At 31.6% G+C, this 20,245-nt stretch overlaps 1 protein-coding gene across 1 annotated transcript; it reads right to left on the bottom strand.

Moving 5' to 3' along the window:
* Nucleotides 1-1,714: 1,714 nt before the first annotated feature.
* LOC143050891 (uncharacterized) lies at nt 1,715-10,859 on the bottom strand. The gene is made up of 10 exons (XM_076223997.1): nt 10,787-10,859; nt 9,763-9,813; nt 9,273-9,386; nt 8,688-8,801; nt 7,937-8,050; nt 6,939-7,052; nt 6,151-6,264; nt 5,154-5,267; nt 2,954-3,087; nt 1,715-2,233 (listed from the first exon to the last, which is right to left on the bottom strand). Exons 1-10 carry the CDS (start codon nt 10,857-10,859, stop codon nt 1,802-1,804), a joined length of 1,374 nt encoding a protein of 457 aa, XP_076080112.1. The 3' UTR covers nt 1,715-1,801.
* Between the last annotated feature and the right edge of the window lie 9,386 nt (nt 10,860-20,245).

Below are 20,245 nucleotides of genomic sequence, written 5' to 3'. Positions count from 1 at the left end.
GTCACCGGACTATGAACATATACAATCAAATTTTACAATTTCATTTGATTGAATATATTACGAATTTCTGAACAGAAAATAATATTTGTTTTTATTTTGTGAAAAATTGAAAATAAACCACAAAAAAATATAAACAAATAAACAAAAAAAACCTGTGCCAACTCTGCTTTTATTGGTACCAAAACGCTCCAAATCGAACTATCAAAGACTCCAAAATATTATTTTGGAAAATGTAGTTTTATATACAATATATAGGAAACAAATCCCAGGTTAAGAATACTTATTGCCACATTCTGTAGTTAAAAGTATTAAATTAAAATGCATATTCAGAACACATTAACAAATAAACAACTAGCTGCATTCTGAAAAGAATGTCGACCCACATAAAAACATAAAACATTCACAGGAAAACTTTGTTAAAAATAATACCTTGAAAAATGCTACCATTCCAGTCAGAGAGTCGTTGCAAGTTTTGCCTATCCTGCATACTTTTCGTAGTTGTTTGCAATGGATGTAATTCCAGAATGTGACCAAATATAGCTACATTAAGGATGTACACCTCTGAAGAGTCAAAAACATTTTTCTAAACCTTATTTTTGTGTTTTTATGACTAAAAATAGAATTGGTGAAGAAAAAATTATATGGTGGTGTGCTTCTTTTTATTGCAACGGCCCTTTGAAAGTACCTAATTTTGATGATTTTCCCATTTTATCAATTTTTACCCATTTTCGGGAAAAAAAATATCACAGTTCCACAATCAACCTTTTTTTCATACTCTCAATAAAGATGAAGTGGACCAATCTGAATAAATTCAATAAAAAAAAAGTATAGATAGGGGTTAATATAAGAAAGTTTTATCAAATTTTGATGCTTTTTCGTTTCAAATTTACCATTGTCAATTTTGGAAATTTGTGATTTTTCTCTGTTCAAAGAATAAGATGCATATTATTTCAACTTCCTTGTTATGAATGATTGACAAAATACATATCTAGGATATTTGAAAAAAAAAGTTATATGGGATGTTAATGTTTCTGGTAAAATCATTTTTCCCCTCACCCATTCCTCTCAAAATTTCTGCTAAAAAGACTGAGGCAGACTTGCTTAGTAATAAAATTTGAAAATTTCATTACTGAAAAACTTCTTATTTGAAATACACAATTCTTTCACAGAGTTAAGTTTGATTATGATAATTATCTAATGAATTGCTATTTACCACTTGTATCACATATTTTGGAAATGATTTCAGAACGAGATTTCAATTAGATTGCATGAGACTGAAACGTCAGAAGAATACATCCTTAATAAACATATAGTAGAGCCAACTATATGTCTTATTTAAGCAAGAGTTTGCTACATGCATATGACGGGAGGAGTCCCTGAATGATAATAGGTACATGTATATACACTATTCAACGTGTGTATTTTTGTTTTACTATTGATTAATGGTATAAATAACATTATCAAAATTTTATTGACAAATAATTTAAACAAAACCCAAAGTTTCGGTCAAAATTTCAGTAAAAACATATATAAACAATGTGAAAAATATATGCTATTTATTGTTGAAACAATCTGAAATCCTTGGCATTTACCATTTATTTTAACAAATTAAGACTGGGTGTGAAAATCATTCGTTGCAAATATAATTTTACGTAGTTAATTTCAACATGTTCAATGAATTTATAAATGGTAAAAATAAATGGTACAAATATTTTTTACATTGTAACAAAAAATGATAATGAACATTACAGCTTTAGCTCAGTACTTATGTACTGGTCTTATTTGAATAATTAATTTTTTTTTATGATTTCTTATCAAGAAGCTTTTGATGTCTACATTTTGGTACTCTTCTACTTCCATCTTTGTTAACACAAAATTTAGAAAAATCGAAACCTGTGTGGTCTATAAAACAGTTATGAGTGTCCGAGCTATGTGCTGGGAACTTCCTTCTGTTTTCTGAAGACGATTTTATTAAATCTTTAGGCACTTCCTCTTTTTCAGTCTGTACAGGACTGGGTTCTTCTAACAATGTTGATCTGTCATTTTCTGGGCATATTTTGGTACTTGCTTTCGGTTTATTTAACAACCCTGATAGGCAGTATGATATGAGGGTTAATATAAGTCCTGTAGCAAATCCAACTGTACCAAACAAAGCCTTGTTCGATTTAGGAGTTTTCGTCTTCAGCTGATTTACCCTACAACTACACTCTGAATATTCAATATCTATACAACCCTAAAAATAAAGGAATAGAAAATCTTTCATATCAGTTAATCAATAAAAAAGAAGATGTGGTATGATTGCCAATAAGACAATGCTGTACAAGAGACCAAAATGACACAACTATAGGTCACCGTACGGCCTTCAACAATAAGCAAAGCCCATACCGCATAGTCAGCTATACTATATATACATAGCTGTACTTTATTACACTTTGCAAAAAGTAGAAAATAGTGTCGCACAAGTTCAATTTCAAATATTTCATTGCTTTTTATTGTGTAGCTCTACAAAATTAAACGGAAATTCTGCTAATACTAAATGTATTCTATAATGTGATCAGAAATTTGGAGAAGATCACAGTTGACAGTACGTTTTATTGACAAAAATAAAAATGAAGTCACGCAAGTCTACAAATCAGTGGATCAAATTTCGTTTGGCCCAGTTACTTTTTTTTTTTATCTTTGAATGACCCATGACGGTTAAAAGGGAAAATAAATGTTCCCAACATGTGTGTGAAATCATGGAAAACATTGGTTAAACATACGTGGCAGTATTTGAAAAAAGATATAGTTCATTAGCAAATTATTGAAAACCACAGCTGAAAGTAAATTAATCTTATAAAAGTGTGATAGTCAATACACTATGTTATCTCAAAAGTACAAAGGTACTCTCTGTTGAACTTATAACTTGACAATAGTCATTTCAGTCCTGTATAAAATAATAATTTGAACTTACCATCGTTCTATTAATGGTTTCATATTCACATTTGTCCCCATGCCAATGCTCTAAACAATCACACGTGTATCCATACAACTGATTTGTACAAACACCATCGTTGAAACATGGACTTGATAAGCAAGAATTGATTTCTGAAACAAACAAAACAACAGAACTTGTTTGATAATTTGTCATTGTTTTCAAATCAAACAATTGTTATGACATAGAATATTAAAGACCAATTCCAATCACCACAATTAACTTTATGCAAACATTTTTATATCTGGGCGTCACTAGTGAGTCTTGTGTGGACAAGACGCGTTTTTGGCGTATTGAATTTTAAACCTGATGCTTTTTGTTATCTATTAATCATGCTTTTCTTTGTCTAATATGGTCTCCTTTTAATTTGTATTGTAGTCCTGTAATATTATGTTGTCATTTCAATGTTATATTTAACTTTGCCATTAAAGTGCGAGGTTTGGCATGCCATAAAACCAGGTTCAACCCACCACTTTTATTCCCCTTTAAAGTGTCCTGTACCAAGTCAGGAAGATGGCCATTGTTATAATATTGTTCGTTTCTGTGTGTGTTGCATTTTAACGTTGAGTCGTTTGTGTTTTCTCTTTATTTTTGAGATAAGACGTGGCACGGTACTTGTCTATCCCAAAATTCATGTATTTGGTTTTGATGTTATATTTATATTTGTTATTCTCGTGGTGTTTTGTCTGTTGCTTGGTCCGTTTCTGTGTGTGTTGCGTTTCGGTGTTGTGTCGTTGTTCTTCTCATATATTTAATGCGTTTCCCTCGGTTTTAGTTTGTTACCCCGATTTTTTTTTTGTCCATGGATTTATGAGTTTTGAACAGCGGTATACTTCTGTTGCCTTTATTTTTTTGTTGTTGTATACTATTAGGGACGACATGAAAAGTTCAATGTAGGATACAAAACTTAATTCATATAGTTTTTTCACTGACCCCCTTATCCCCCTCTTAACTTAATTTGGGAAAAATTGATTGACCAATAAGGATATACTAGTATATAACATCGATGTGAATTAAACAAAACTTGCAACGAATTTGACCTCCCACCCTCCACCCCCAAACTATTTGAATAAAGTTTTTTTTTATCCTTCATTGATTTGTTAATGTCGTCCCTTACACTTGATAGTATTGCTTTAATCATTTTTTTGCGTTTGAATTCACCACTCCTATTTATTATCACTAATTTTGACAGCCTAAATTAAGTCAATAAATTCGAGTAGAGCAATTGGATTTTTTAGAAAATATTTAGTTCACATATGTACAATGTATACTGAATCCTTGTTCTTCCTACAAAACAAGTACGCAATACGCAATAATAACAAAAGGTCTATACTATGAATGAAGTTAAGTGTAAAGTGTATGTAAACTATAACGTCTTAATAGTTAATATATGAAGCAGTCTGTTCAGTGAACTTTTTTTTGCATTTAAGTGAAACACGTGCAAAACGTTATAATACAAGTTAAGGAAATGACTCCTTCATGTGATGTTCTATGCTATTTTAACATGGGAAGGCATTATATTTGTCGATATGTTACACCGAGCGTTAGTGAGGTGTAAACTATGGTCAAATATAGTACCCATTCATACTCATTATTTAAAATAAGAAAAATGTGATATAATTGCCATGGTTATAAAAGGTAACAGGCTTATGATTTTGTACGCCAGACGCTCGATTCGTCTTCATAAGACTCGGCAGTGACACGCAGAACAAAGAAAACAGGTCTTAATAGGAGACCAAATGACACCACCCATTCAAAACCACTATAAGTCCCCATACGTTCAACAATGAGCGCTTACTGCATAGTCTGTTATAAATGGATCCCAAATGACAAATGTAAAAATATTCAATCGGGAAAACTAACAACAAAACGTATGTACAAAGTAATGAACGAAAAAAAAGGTAACATAGAAACATGATCAACAAACAAACAACCACTAAATAACAAGCTCCTGATTTTAGAAAGTCAAAAACAGAATCTGTTTGGTGTAAAAATGTAAGCGGTTGACCCCCCCCCCCCCCGCAAGATTGGCGTAAACAGAAGAACAAACTATGAAAATAGTTGAAAAGGTTTAATCTATCAGAATTGAAAAAATATATATAAACATCTAACAAAAACACAGAAGGTTATCAATAATCATTACAATTTATTTGTTTTATACACTTGGATTTGCACTTACTTTGTTCACAGTGCCGTCCTGATGATTCATTTGCACACAGACAGTAGTAACCATTCACAATGTCTATGCATGTACCATTATGTCTGCATGGGTTACTCTTGCATTCATCGAGTTCTGTTTTAGAAAAGGCAGTTCTTCAGTTGTATAGTAAAATATTTGCTATGTTTATTCGAATTTTATTGCATGCATTTAGTGTGTCTTTCTATGTGATGTTATACTATTGCTTCAGAAAACGGAGCAGGTTTGGTACCATTAAAACGTTTAATCCTGCTGCAAATGTTTGCAACTGTCCTAATTCAGGAATCCCGTTCGAATGGTTCTACACTAGTAATTTTAAGGGCCCTTTATAGTTTGCTGTTTGGTGTGACCCAAGGCACCGTGTTGAAGGCCGTACATCAACCTATAATGGTTTACTTTTAAAAATTGAAATTGAATGGATATTTGTCTCATTGGCGCTTATACCACATCTTCCGTTATATATTTAGATTGTTAAATATAACTTTAACAATGTAAAATAAAAGGATGAGCATAAAAGTTAATAACATGTCCAAATATGTTTTGATGTTTATTTCTCTACGAAAAATATCATTGTTAAACTCTGACATTTATCTAATTTGTTATGTATTTTTGAAACGTTAAACATGATAAATGTTTATAATGGTGAGGGCACGTAAGGTTTACAGTTACTAGATTTCACGTGATTTTTATTAAAATTTTTCCTACGTTCAGTTGAAAAATTCGACACATATTTATTGTCTATTTTGGAATGGCAAATGCAAAAATTGTAATAGATCTAAATAAATATACATGTTACGATATGGTCCTGCAACTCGCATGTTGTGATTTTTAACTTACTCTTTTGATATCATGATACTAAAGAAAATCCTAAGCTATAAAAGCTTGTCAGTGCAATGCCTCGTCAATCTAAGTTGATTATCTCAATTATTTATGTCATTGTTAAAGGTGAAATATCTTATTATTAACATTTAAATCATACCTGTTCGACACTGCTTCCCAACAAACCCTGGTAAACATGAACAGTTCCATCCTGGTACCTTATCGATACATGTTGCATTATTATAACAGGGATTGCTCAAACATTCATTGACATCTACAATTCATAATAACAATAAAGTCGTAAACGATTGCATTATTGTTTTGACATAAACATTTTCCGTATTTGTTTTTGTTTTTGCTTTATATTTGAACTATTTTACATTTTGTCATGTGGGGCCGTTTTATAGTTGACTTTACGGTAGGCGCTGTGATCATTTTCAAGGCTTTATAGTAACCTCTAATTACTCATATTCACGTCACATAGACTCGGTTGATATGGGTTTCATTAGCAATTACACCGAATTTCCCTTTTATATATTAATCATGTAATGGTTTTTCAGTTAGTCATCGGTTTTCTTATGATCACAAATAGTTTAATTATCAACGGGAAATAATGCATTGAAATAGAACTTTTAAAATTGCTCTTAATTTCTTCTCTTTACATTATACAAACAATTTGGGAATACACGTGAAATAACACTGCATCGGGTCAAACGTTTTTTTATCGTTAAGTCACGTAAACAACGATAAAATCGAAACACTTACAATTTAGGATAACTTACTTACAAATTAGGATAACTTATGTTTGAAAGTTCTATTATACCTGGTAGAACTGGAGTACATAAACAAGTATTTGATCTTTTTGATAATTTTGTTTTTGATGCTTTAACCATATAATCAATTATTTAAAATTGGAAACATATCATTCAAAAACCATTAAAGTATTACCTGTCTGACAGTTTTGATCAAGATACCCCTGTGGACAAGTACATACATAAGAGTTAACCTTATCACTACACGTTCCACCATTCAAACAGGGATTGCTTAAACATTCATTTATATCTACAAATAGAAAAGTAGACGAAATAACAATCACTACTTCATCATTAAAAAAACTTTTAATCTAATGAATTGTTTATCATTATTCAACATCTTCTTTTTTGATGAATAAATTGAAATGACAAGCATGCAAATAAGTAATTATGTTTTGAAATAACCACGATGTATGAAAAAACCTAATAAATTACACACATCAGTTTGAAAACAAAACTGTTATAAAATGTAGTATACCCCAAAACGTACTGACTACAGACATTTTAGCTCTGATAAAGTTGCCACAATCATATAAATAATAGTTCTATACAGGCCTGATATGCTCCTGTTTGCCACATGTTTTATAATATTCTAATTGAAATTGTTGTTCGAAAATATGTGTATAGCAGTATATGCTGAAGTTGTCATTTTATCTGTTTAACTTCACGTAGAGCTCTGCCAATGGATTATGTTCTCTTTCTTTTCTTCTTTTTTTCACTCATAAACTCTTTATTGAACTTCTTGCTAATTAACACAATGTCGTGTTTTCTCCAGTTTGTATGACATTCCAAAAAATTGAACTTATATTTCATCTTACTGTATTTCCGGACTAAACAAGTTGCTGATAATTTGGGACATTAACGTACACTAATGGCGGTATTAAGTTAGCTTGTAAATAAATACAAATTTTAGAATTTTTATAAACTTAATAAATTTCTCCATATCATCATGATCATAGAAATATATCTTTTCTTTTCAAAATCTGAACATTCCATAAAACAATTCATTCATGATAGCCTAATCAAACCTGACTATAAGAGAAAAATAATTTTAGACAAATACATGTAGTATCCGCAACAATCATAAACTTTGAAAGCGATGTACACAACATATTTTAATTTTCGTCAACAAACCTATTTCACAGTTGTTTCCCAGGTATCCGTCACTACAATGACATCTAAAGTCATTTACCAGATCAACGCAATGTCCCGTATGTTGACAAGGAGAACTTGCACACTCATCAATGTCTGAAATCATTTTTAGGGAACTATATATTTCATGATACATTTTTGATTATCGGAAATAGTAGTCTTAGTAGTAACATAATATTACTGTTTTTTTTTTATTTAAAAACAGTAATATATTTTTCATTTGTAACACCAACTTATTGTCAGATCAAGTTAAAAAAAACAAATGATCAAAGATCCATGTTATTTTGCAGTTAAGACTTTAGATAAAGAACTTTTCAACTAAAATTATTATAACAAAAATACATTGATAATAAATGGTATAAGGTCAAATTCGATCCCTTGAGCTCATATCTAAAGCCAAAGACTCAACAAAACTCACAATAATGTAAGAACGCATATAGCTACATGAGCTACTGAATCAATCAATTAAGTATTAATATACATGCCAAGCTGTCAAACCGTTAGTATATGTGCTTGGTGATTGTAATTGCAGAAAAGCGCGTCAGATTGATAAATTATGTAAGTGTTATTGTCGTTTTATGATCCATTGATGGCAAAGATTCTCCTACATCTTACGCATGTTTTATAATTTACATATCTCCGATATTTGTCTGATATTGTTGTATTTTTTTTCAGTACAATACAACTTGAGTATATATAATTATGATTGGTTTTTTTATTCAAAAATGATTACCTATTTGGCAGGTGTCTCCATTGTAACCAGGTAGACAGGAACAGTTATATAAATCAACTGAGTCTACACATGTACCTTCATGCATGCAAGGATGAATGGCACATTCGTCAATATCTGATACATTTAAAACAAATTAGTTATGTAAAACAAGCTTTTAATGGCGTAGCACATGGTCAAGAAATATATATATTTTCTGAAAATAACAATATTGCTTACATTATGAGTACAACATGTATAGAACAAGCGAAAACTTTATCTGTGTTTGTCATAGGTAAGCCATATTGAAAGCGGTTGCTTTTAAATTAGGTCAATCCTATGTTGATTTGAGATTGTCTATAATCTTTGATTAATTAGTTCACACTTTTTTTATTCCACGGTGATTTCAAATTTGCCATATGGTTTGGACATGTTGGACAGTCTATCAAATTAACGAAGATACAGATATGGTTTAACTTACTGGTCGCTTGGACCTTTTCGATTTTTCACTGATGAGTCTGCCGTATAAAAATATAATCCTGGTACCTTTGATAACTATTGGTGTTACAGTATTACTTTTCTCTCCACGGAATAAAATCATTATCATACCTGTTTGACAGTTGTTCCCTGTGTATCCAGGTGCACATGTACAATTATAGTAATTGATATCATCTGAACATGTGCCACCATTTAAACACGGATTACTCGCACATTCATCTTTATCTGAAATTGAATGACTGTCAAATTGATAAGATTTTAAATGAATCATGAAAATGATGTCATTATCAGAAACCCTGCAAGACCGACTACTACATCATTTGATTAATTGATACAGTTGATATAGTATGGTTGTTAATTTAGACAAGGGGCTGTTAACAAATTATGTAGTACATTTCTGAAAGTATTGATTTCTCATGTTTTTTAAATGACGGTGTCGACATTGAGATTTACTTCGTACACTTAACACACAGATTTAAGATACATATTTTAATCCTTAAAGATAAAATCAAAACTTTATTTTTAGATTATTGTTTAGGGAGTCGTTTACAATTAAAACAACCAGTTGATATAATAGTTATTTCTTTAATAAGTAACTTACCATTAAAGTAAACTGCCAAATCCTCATCTATTTCACCGTCCCCATCGTTGTCTATGGAACAAAAAGTATCATTTTCATCAACAGAAATACAAGAAAGTAACAATTATGTGTACGCCTACAATATTTGAATCGCAACACGTACCATTGACACAACTTTTATCTGGTACTCCAATAAGACCCACAGGATCACATAGAGACAAGCTCTTTTAAATGTAAACTACAAAGACTATTTTTACTTCAGCAATGTACAGCCTACAACACTAGATTGAAAATATGTGTTGCAAATTAAAGATGAACTCAAAAAACGTTTGTCTTGATTTCGTAATAATTATATTGCATGGTAATTCTAGTCATGAAACTAATAATCGCTACATACGCAATGTAAGTTATCAATATCACTTAGACGTATTTTATCTATTGATGACCTACACTGCTTCTTTTGAATAGTTATATGTCTGTACTTAAACTAGGAAGTACTAGAAATTTACTTTTAATATTTAGTGCTATCTCATTACTTATTGTATATAATGTAATACTTGGGGACCTATAATTTTCAGTACTTGATTTGTACAACTTATTTTTGGAATACCAATAGTGATCACAATATTCCATGTTTGAACATCATAACTGAAAGAGATTTGAGATAGACAAACTTTTAAAATGCTGAAAATGTTATCGTGTAACCAAAATTTTGTAGTAATTAAATTTCAAGTACGAATCAAATACAGGTACCTAAATATTACAATAATTTTAAAGTAACAAAATAGTTCTGAATATTAAAGGTAAATTTCCAGTACTACAGATTTTGTGTAGGGAAATAGTACCTCTGCAAAAGAGGCTGTGTATAAATGAAATAAATGAAACAATTAAGAATCCATTATATTTTGACATACCGTTGTTTCAGTGCGGTTAATACATTTAAACTTTATCTCATTTGAGTGCTCCTAGACAGGAGGGAAGTGAAAAGGAAGAAGGAAAAATCGATCAAACAAGCATAAAGTCCCACTTTCTCATTAGAAATTACCTGACCCATCTAAAAGCTCCTCGTCTATCAGACCATCGCAATCATTGTCAACTATGTCTCCTGGTATGGTCATACTAACATTGCAGTACTAAAACGTTATTTAAAGTGTGATTAAAGAGACATACAATGGATGTATTAACCAAATTACTTAAAGGGAAATAGTTTTATTTTCATATGCAAATAAAATATTATTAAAACAATGTGATAAAAGTATAACTTATTGATTTTGAGAACAAGGCAGTGGCTCCATTGTTGTGCATACTAATGCGATAATAATTTGACTAGGTTGCCTAGATTTTCGGAAATTTTAAACCGTGTATAAATTATATCAGTCATGATATGTTAGAACTGAATTTACCTACAAAAAGGCAAACACCTAATGTCAAGAATGGTTTTCGAGCATCAATGATGAGTCTTTTGAAGGCGAAACGCGCGTGTGGCGTAAATACAGAATGTAATCCTGGTATATATGATGAGTTTATTTTCCGTGACATTATACTATTATAATGCCTCAGAACGTTTTTGATTATAATATAATACAAGAATCCATTTACTTTTTCAACGGCTTTGTCATTTTCAAGAACCAATTTACGGTATATGATGTGTTTTACTGGAAACAAACATGTTAACGTACAAAGACAATTAACCAGTTCATGGTTTCAAAACCTATTAAACACTTTTAAAATAATGTATCTACGGGAAATACTGGGAGTAACAAATGTTCTGGTACTGTGCATCGTCAATTGAAAATTCCTCACGATTGTTTATACTGCAACTGTTCTGTTTTCGCAGTCAAATTGCATTGATCATAAAGGCATTTGTGATATACAGCCACTTATTGTAAACTAATTTATCAATAGCATACAAATGCTTCTACGTTGACCTTTAAGCCCCGATCAAAACAGATCGTGCGATTTTATTTCATGGAAGATCTATTAAATAGTCGTGCAAAATGTCAAAAAAAGATGTCGAGTGGTCACAACAACTACGACATGTCCACAATGGTTCAACGATGGGTACACGACAGAAAAACAAATTGTAAGTGGAAAACAAGTATTTATTAGTATTGCCTTATGCTTATAACAAGTTCTCTTAAAACAATGAATATATGAAATAGGGAAATGAGGCTATGCGGAAGGTATATATGGTGAGTTTCTTTAACACTTACACTGTTTATTGGAGCTAACCGTTGTCCAGCGATATATCCATATGAATTGAATTCTGCTGTCCCTGTTGAAACTGCTATGAATGTAACTGTTGGGTTATTATGGAAAATAGTATGAGGTCCATCTACTATATTCACATTGGTAATTTTTAAATCACTGCTTCCATGCACCTGCCGCCAATGATATGAGGTCATTGGTTGCCCATCTAGTGAAAGACCATTAATTTCTCTTGAAGGAATCACAACTGTTAGAGCATTTTGAAATGGATTTCCCGGAGTCTTAATGGTTGAAAAAGTATAGTCAGCTGCGAATTGTTCTATTGGAGGCATTAAGATCATTGCAGGGTCTCCTTTGTTTGAACCACAACCTCCCTCTGCAAAGAATGCCAACGAAATAGGTTTATCTGCTACAATGGTTCTTGACGTTTGATCAGTAATTTGAAATGTATGTACATCACCAGCGGTTGCCAAATGAACTGCAGCTTTCCCGTTTATATTGACATTAGTATTGCTGCTACTTGTCACAATTTTAAAATCCACAGGTACATTACAATTCGGCATATTCATAGATACAAATTGTTTACCAAATGTGTCAACTGATGTCAGTTGTGAGCATAGATGATCACATGCTCCACCACCTATATTACTACACTGGCTACCACTCATAACAGTTATTACTTTACTAGATTTAACATACGTTCCAGAAAAGTCAGACGTTGTTCCACCAAAAACGTGAAATGATTCATACCTATTCATAATTATCTTTAATGTCATTCCGGTTGTATACGTAACACCTTTATACACGATTGATGTCGCTCCTTTACCAGTTGTGAGATAAATGACAGTATTGTCCATGGTAGCAATGATCATAAATTCGGACCGTACATTCCAAGTTAAAATGTAATACTCGTCTCCAAGGGCATCAATTGGAAAAACAACAAATGCATCTGTTGAAACTTTTTGTTTGTTTACAGCATATACAGTAATTTCAGCATCAGATTGAATATCAATACCTTTATTGCTTAATTCTGTTCCAATACCGCGAATATTTAAATCAAATGTAACCCTTGAAATGACATTTCTATTTAATGTTATTGTCCTTGAAAAGGTTGAATCAAACAGCGGAGTAGTTATGATAGCTCTCACCGAGTGGAAGTTATCCGTTGTTATAAACACCTCAAGTGTTCCTAGGAGTAGGTTGTCCATGAAACCGAATATAAAATGTCTACCTTTATTGTCTTTTCCTGTAAAATACATTCGTTATTATTTGATAATATAAACAAATAGTGGTTTTGAAATTGACCAATAAGGCAGAAATATTACTATTCAATAACCATGTATGTATGCTACGGTCTAACTGTGGTTTGTATATATATGTTCAAATGTAATTTTGTCAGTTGGGGTGCTGAATTACAAACCTAGAGCATGAAAAATCAATTCATGAATCCATGACTTGAATCAAGAAAATTACGTCTTTCTTCAGGAATACTAAACAAATACATTTAATTTGTAATTAAGCAAACATTTTACTTCAGTATCCGAAATAATAGAAACGCGCGTATGTAATGAGTGTATCGACATGAAAAAGTTTTTAAATGATACTACAGAAATGACCAAATGCTTTTTGCTGGACGGAATTGTCCTGCATTTTACAAATAACAGGTTTGCTTTATTTGTACTTGTAATAATAATCCAAAAATATGTCGAATGAATTTCAAAGAATTTTATTTTCCTCAAAAACATGTTTTTCAGCAAAATTCTAAACTGTTCATTTGCAAATATTTGTTTCTAAAAAAACATTAGAACATATAGGGCGCAATTTCCATTAGGAAAGCCGTCCTTTAAAAACCTACAAAAGAATAATACAACGTAATACGTCCACTACTGCTCTTCAATTATGGACTGAAACACCATCTTATTGTCCGGGGAGATACTTATAAATAAAATATAGATCCTGAAGAGTTTATGGGACTTAAGTGTCTTGCTGGCGAATTATTATTGTTAAGTCCGGTCTGCCTAAATGTCTGTTTTTACGGATTTTTGACAAAACGGTGACCTAGATTTCACAGACTAGTCTCCTATTGGCCATATTATACCTCTTTGTGTTCCTATACCACATATGCATGAATTTACGATAATATTTTATACATACAATGACTACCAGTTACGTAGTGGCCATCAAAAGTTGCCCACCCCCACCTGATTTTTGCTAATTTTCACGTTTTTCCGATTTTGAACTCTTAAACAGCTTTCAAAGTGCCATATTTTCATAAACAGACGTCTAATAGGAGTTTATTGATCATGAACTGCTTGGTTGAAGTCCCTGCTATCCTGACAGTTCAGGTTGGGCAGTTCAAAAAAGGTATGGAGGGTCATACGGGCCATCAAAGAATGGTTGTCGCCATCACGCCTACAGGCGGGATTTGGGGTTAAAGGGTTAAACAATGTTGTAAAATAGTCAGCCGATCAAACTTTAGGGGGAATACTGATAATAAGATCATTGAATACTATTAAAAAAATATCATACTAAAATATACCTTTTTTGTTATAGGGGCATTAGCCAAGAGATAAACAAAAACTGGGATATGTTATTTTTTTTTAAATCCTTAACAAAAATTAAATTATAGTGATTATATTTTGCTTTTAGCAGACAATTTGGTTCTATTTTGTCAAAATAAGCTAAGTTACATGACTTATGTGAGTCATTCACTTGCAATTGAATAATTCGTCCTCATTAAATCCATATTCATGTGACCCTTCAATTCAATTCCTAAGTTGGAGATGGGATAACACTAGTATTCAGCTATTAAAAGGAAAAGTATGTCAACATTAAAGGTAAAACAAAATAGATGCACCATTTGGTTGACGGATTCGATTCACAAAGATCATTCTCTTACAGGTAAAAATGCTGATGAACATTCTTTTTAACCTTCAACTTGAATTCAAACAAACCTAGAACAAGAATATGTCCATATTACACGGATGCTCTAATCGCATTTTATTTTCTATGTTCAGGGGACCGTACAACTGGGGTCAACACTCTTATTTGGCATTAATTTAGAAAGATCATATCATAAGGCATATGTGTACTAAGTTTCAAGTTGATAGGACTTCAACTTCACCAAAAAACTACCTTGACCAAAAACTGTAACCTGAAGCGGGACAGACTGATGGACGAACGGACAGACTGGTGGACGAACGGACGCACAGAAATCCAAATGCCCAAAAGAGGGAGCATAAAAAATCAAATTGACCGTGGACGCTATATGTTTATATTCATATTTATGCTACTGGAACACATTCGTGATATTGCGGATCCGTGACTGAATCAAAGTTTATAACTATGTGTAAGCCTTATTTCAGCCTTGAGTTTTAGTGTTGGTGTTGGCATCTGATAAAGTCATGCTAATTATAAGATGCTCAGTTTTCTCTGCTCTCAAAATCTTTCTGTTTGAGATAAATTCATCATAGATACCAGGACTTAATTTTGTATATACGCCAGACGCGCGTTTTTTTCTACAAAAGACTGACCAGTGACGTTCGAATCCAAAAAAGAAAAAAAGGCCAAATAAAGTACGAAGTTGAAGACAATTGAGGACCAAAATTCCTAACAGTTTTGCCAAATCCAGCTAAGGTAATCTATGCCTGAGGTAGAAAAGCCTTAGTATTTCAAAAATTCTAAATTTTGTAAACAGTTAATTTATAAATATAACCATATCAATGACAATTCATGTCAGCACAAAAAGTGCTGACTACTGGGCTGGTGATACCTTCGGGGAAATAAATCTCCATCAGCAGTGGCATCGACCCAGTGGTTGTAAATAAACTCATCATAGATATCAGGACTAAATTTTGTATATACGCCAGACGCGCGTTTCGTCTACAAAAGACTCATCAGTGACGCTCGAATCCAAAAAAGTTAAAAAGGCCAAATAAAGTACGAAGTTGAAGAGTATTGAGGACCAAAATTCCTAAAAGTTTTGCCAAATCCAGCTAAGGTAATCTATGCCTGAGGTAGAAAAGCCTTAGTATTTCAAAAATTCTAAATTTTGTAAACCATTGATTTATAAATATAACCATATCAATGATAATTCAACACGTCGACCTGGAACTTATCAATTATTGGTAATATTTATTATTTGGAAAACAAAAGGGCCTGGTATGGAGTAATTTTTAATTACAGCATTGTCCTCTTTTAGTTATAAATAAAGTTGAATCATTTGATTCACTGTTTTATGTCGTGCCGGCTAACAAATTGGAAACTTATTTATACGCCTTATTTTATTTCCAGATTTTTAGTATTATTATTGTCACCGTATAAAGTCATACTGATTAAAATACTACAGTAGGGAACAATGTGACAATGATTGAATTTAGTAATGTCAACCCTGTAATTTTGTGTATATAGTAAATCCTAAATACACCGTTTGGTGGTGCGCCTTTCAGACGCGGAACGTACAGATAATGTATTAGGTAACAGGTTAATATACTATTGGTATTAGTTTTGGATTCGACCCGGAACTTGTTAATATTTGTCAATAGTTATTATGTTGAAAACCAAAGGGTCTGGAGTGGTTAAATATTTTATCAACACCAATGTCCTATATTAGTTATATAAATTATAAAGTTGAATTTTTGGTTTGTCGTTTTTACCCAATGATGGCTAACATTGGACCTCGTTATTTTATTATGTTAGATATCTAGTTACGTGACTGTCAGCAGTCTTCGGAGGTCATCTCTATGTTTAATTAGATAACGTTTAGACAAAAACATACACGAAATTTTGATTCACTATCGAGTACATGTACATGCATTGTTAATTGTTTATCTTTGACTTTGTGAACTTTGGATGCAAGTTTTAGTACATTATAAATTAGATATGAAAGTTTGAGACAAAGCGGGGAACATGAATTCAACAGTTTTTGCACTTTAAACTGCCTTAAACATGTGGGTTTGAAACTATTGTTGTTCAAATTGTACAATGAATAATGTGATAGAGTCTTAATGCCAAAGAAAAAGCTTTGTGATAGAGTCTTAATGCCAAGGGAAAATTTAAACACAAAAATCATCATATTAAATGTTTTGTTAAAAGATAAAACAACAAAAAAGACCTAAGATGATTACAATATCTCTCAATTAAAGTAATGGTTTTCGTTAAATTTCTGTTGTATTTTCAAATAATTCATCATATACAAGATATTCAACATTTCTGTTTAAAGGCTGTTTAAAAGGGGGAGGGGTTTAGGGGATACATGTGACAATTTCAATATGTCACTTAACATCTGATGAATACGTTGCAAATTATACTTGATTGAGATTAGAGTTTCATTAGTAATTATCACGATTATTTAGTCAAATTTTACAAGATTGAATGTCTGGCATCACAGAGAGCTGGTGAAATTGTCTATAAACTTTTTAATATGTATTTCTCATATTTTGATTTATGTCATTGTGAGTTTCAAAAAATTATCAAACAACTATTTTCTAGTTAAGATTGACAAACAAAACTAAAGAGCATGCAGGCTTGAATTACCTTTGATTCCATTCCCCTTAAATAAGCTCTGCAATAGCTACTCCTTTAGTTTCTTACTTGTTTTTTTGTTTTAATGTTGTCTTAATTTTTGTAAAATCAAGTTAGTAAATAGCTGTAAAAATTACCAAAATATTCAGTGAATTCGTGTAATCGCTGCAACAATCAGTAAATACATGTTATTACTAGATTGGTTATTAATTCATAGTAATTACAGGTACAACTGGATTGTGTGACTTTATTTGTCAGTGAGACTTAGATACCAGAGGGATATTAAAACTCATAGATAGAACATAAACTGACAACGCAAAGGCAAAATAAGAACAAACAAATAATAGCACACAAACACAACATAGAAAACTTCAGACTTGGCAACACGTGTTTCTAATGTGTTTACTAGTTGTCAATCAATATTCGCATGTTTATGTTCCAATGGTTCATCTATACCATTAGCTATCGATCTAGCTTAACAAATTGACCTGCGTAGGTATTTAGAAAAGTAGATCAGGAAGTTCTGAATTAGATAAATTATGTAATCTTTTGAACTATTCGATAAAAGAATAATTTGTAGATTAACTATTGTATTGTTGAATGTATATTTCTTTTGTGTCAATAACTTTTTCGTGCAAAAACCTCATGGGTAGTCAAGCTCGTTAAAAACCAACCACGTCGTCCTTTTTGTGTTTACCACGTATGTCTAATCTTATTTGGTGACTGTGATATTCATAGTTTATATATATTTAACACACCACTTATTTTGAAAGAATAGAGTCTGGATCAGGCAGTGGTTTGGGGAATTTTAGTATAAACAAATAAACACGTGAAAAGACCTCAATAGGAATTTATTGGTCAATACAAAATGAAAGAAAAGAATAATACGTCTATGTCAGCTAAATTTTACTTCTTATGAGTTACATTTCTGTAAATATAAAATGCAATTTCAAATAGGAACTCCTGTAACGGGTACAACTGTACTACTTTTACTATGAAATTTTGTAAAATATTATTACATCCTAGAATGGAAAGCACATATGCACTACTATGTTTCCCAAGTCAAAATATAGGTCTTTGTGGCATATTTTCAACATTCATATGCCTCGAACTTTACAGAGTTTATACGAATACAAAAAATTGTGTACTACCACTTCCTTCACTGTGGTTATTCCTCATAATTAAGGACACCCGGCCGCTATTTATGTTTAGTTATACTGCATAATTCTCAAGTTATGATTGTATAAGATGTAACACAGAGATAATATCTGGGAACCAATACGTTAAAAAAATGTTATATATCTTAACATCAGAGTCTTCGTTTGTAAATTATCTTTTATTTTAGTGCAACCTATAAGATGATTTTGCATATGATATAAGGAAATGAGTAAAAGCCTCAAATACAGGTGATTTAAATAAAAATAAAAATGTGTGTACGATCGTTATAATCTTTATAATCTTTCACTAAATTAATTAACATATTTTTTTTTTTAAAACTTCGTTTATGTAATATCCTGCGTTACTTCACCAGTACAAATATGGCTTAACATAATCGACGTCATCAGTAATAAACTTAACTAGTTGTTTAAATTATGCTGTACGGTTTAACATTGCATGACGATTGGTAAAACCACAATAATCTAACAGACACACATACCAGTAATGTGGCAGTACATTTACACATCCATAAAACGGAAAAAGATACTTTACATTCAAAAATTAAGTAAAGATTGATTAAAGATATCAGATTTAAAAATGTATACGACAAAACAAAGAAATGCAAGGACCACTGAAAAAAGGCAATAACAAATAAATAAATTTCCCTCAACAGAATAACATATGGCATCCTTGTATTCCAATTTTTATTATGTATTGTGCATTTACCTTTATAAGCTGTGCAAACATCTTTATGTTATGTTCAAATATCCATATATTATGTGCAAATACTCTCCTAATTTAATGTGCAAATATACAAATATCCCCAGATGATGTGCTAATGTAGTTGTATGAGGTGCAAATGTACTTGTATGATGTACAAGATCCTCTTCTGGTGTGCAAATATACGTTATGAAGTGCAAACATACTTTTATTATGTGCAAACATCCTTATATAATGTCCATTTCCCCATATATTATGTGCAAACATCTTAATATGATGTGGTCGTATCATTTTATTCTGTGTTTTTAATCTTATTTGATGTGAGTCTGTTTTACTTCATTGTATGATATCAAGACGTACTTATATGATGAGCTTTTATCGTTGTTATGGTCCATAAACATGATTACGTTTAGACAGATTATTGTCTACGTCATAACTGATTCCGATCTGCTTCTTCGGATAAACTATTAACCAAGCTTAATCCGTTTTAACGATGAAAATATTCTATCTGATATTATTGTCAAAATATCACTTAAATATCACTTCCGGAGCACCTGAGATCACCCCTAGTTTTTGGTGGGGTTCGTGTTGTTTATTCTTTAGTTTTCTATGTTGTGTCGTGTGTACTATTGTTTTTCTGTTTGTCTTTTTTATTTTTAGCCATGGCGTTGTCAGTTTGTTTTAGATTTATGAGTTTGACTGTCCCTTTGGTATCTTTCGTCCCTCTTTTAAAAATATCAAGTTTCATTGTTAGATTTACACTAATGAACACGGTTAGTATTGTCAAATAAAGATTCATCGATTGTGCTTTTTTTAATGGAAGTTTACCGTTTCTGATCTAGCATATCAAGAATCGAATCAGCTTCCAAAGTGCAGTTTATAGAAAATCAATGGT

This window comes from Mytilus galloprovincialis, chromosome 11 (genome assembly GCF_965363235.1).
Source record: "Mytilus galloprovincialis chromosome 11, xbMytGall1.hap1.1, whole genome shotgun sequence".
In the NCBI taxonomy this organism is placed as follows: domain Eukaryota; kingdom Metazoa; phylum Mollusca; class Bivalvia; order Mytilida; family Mytilidae; genus Mytilus; species Mytilus galloprovincialis.
Note: the sequence above shows the minus strand (reverse complement) of the source record. Positions and strands in the feature narration are given on the sequence as shown.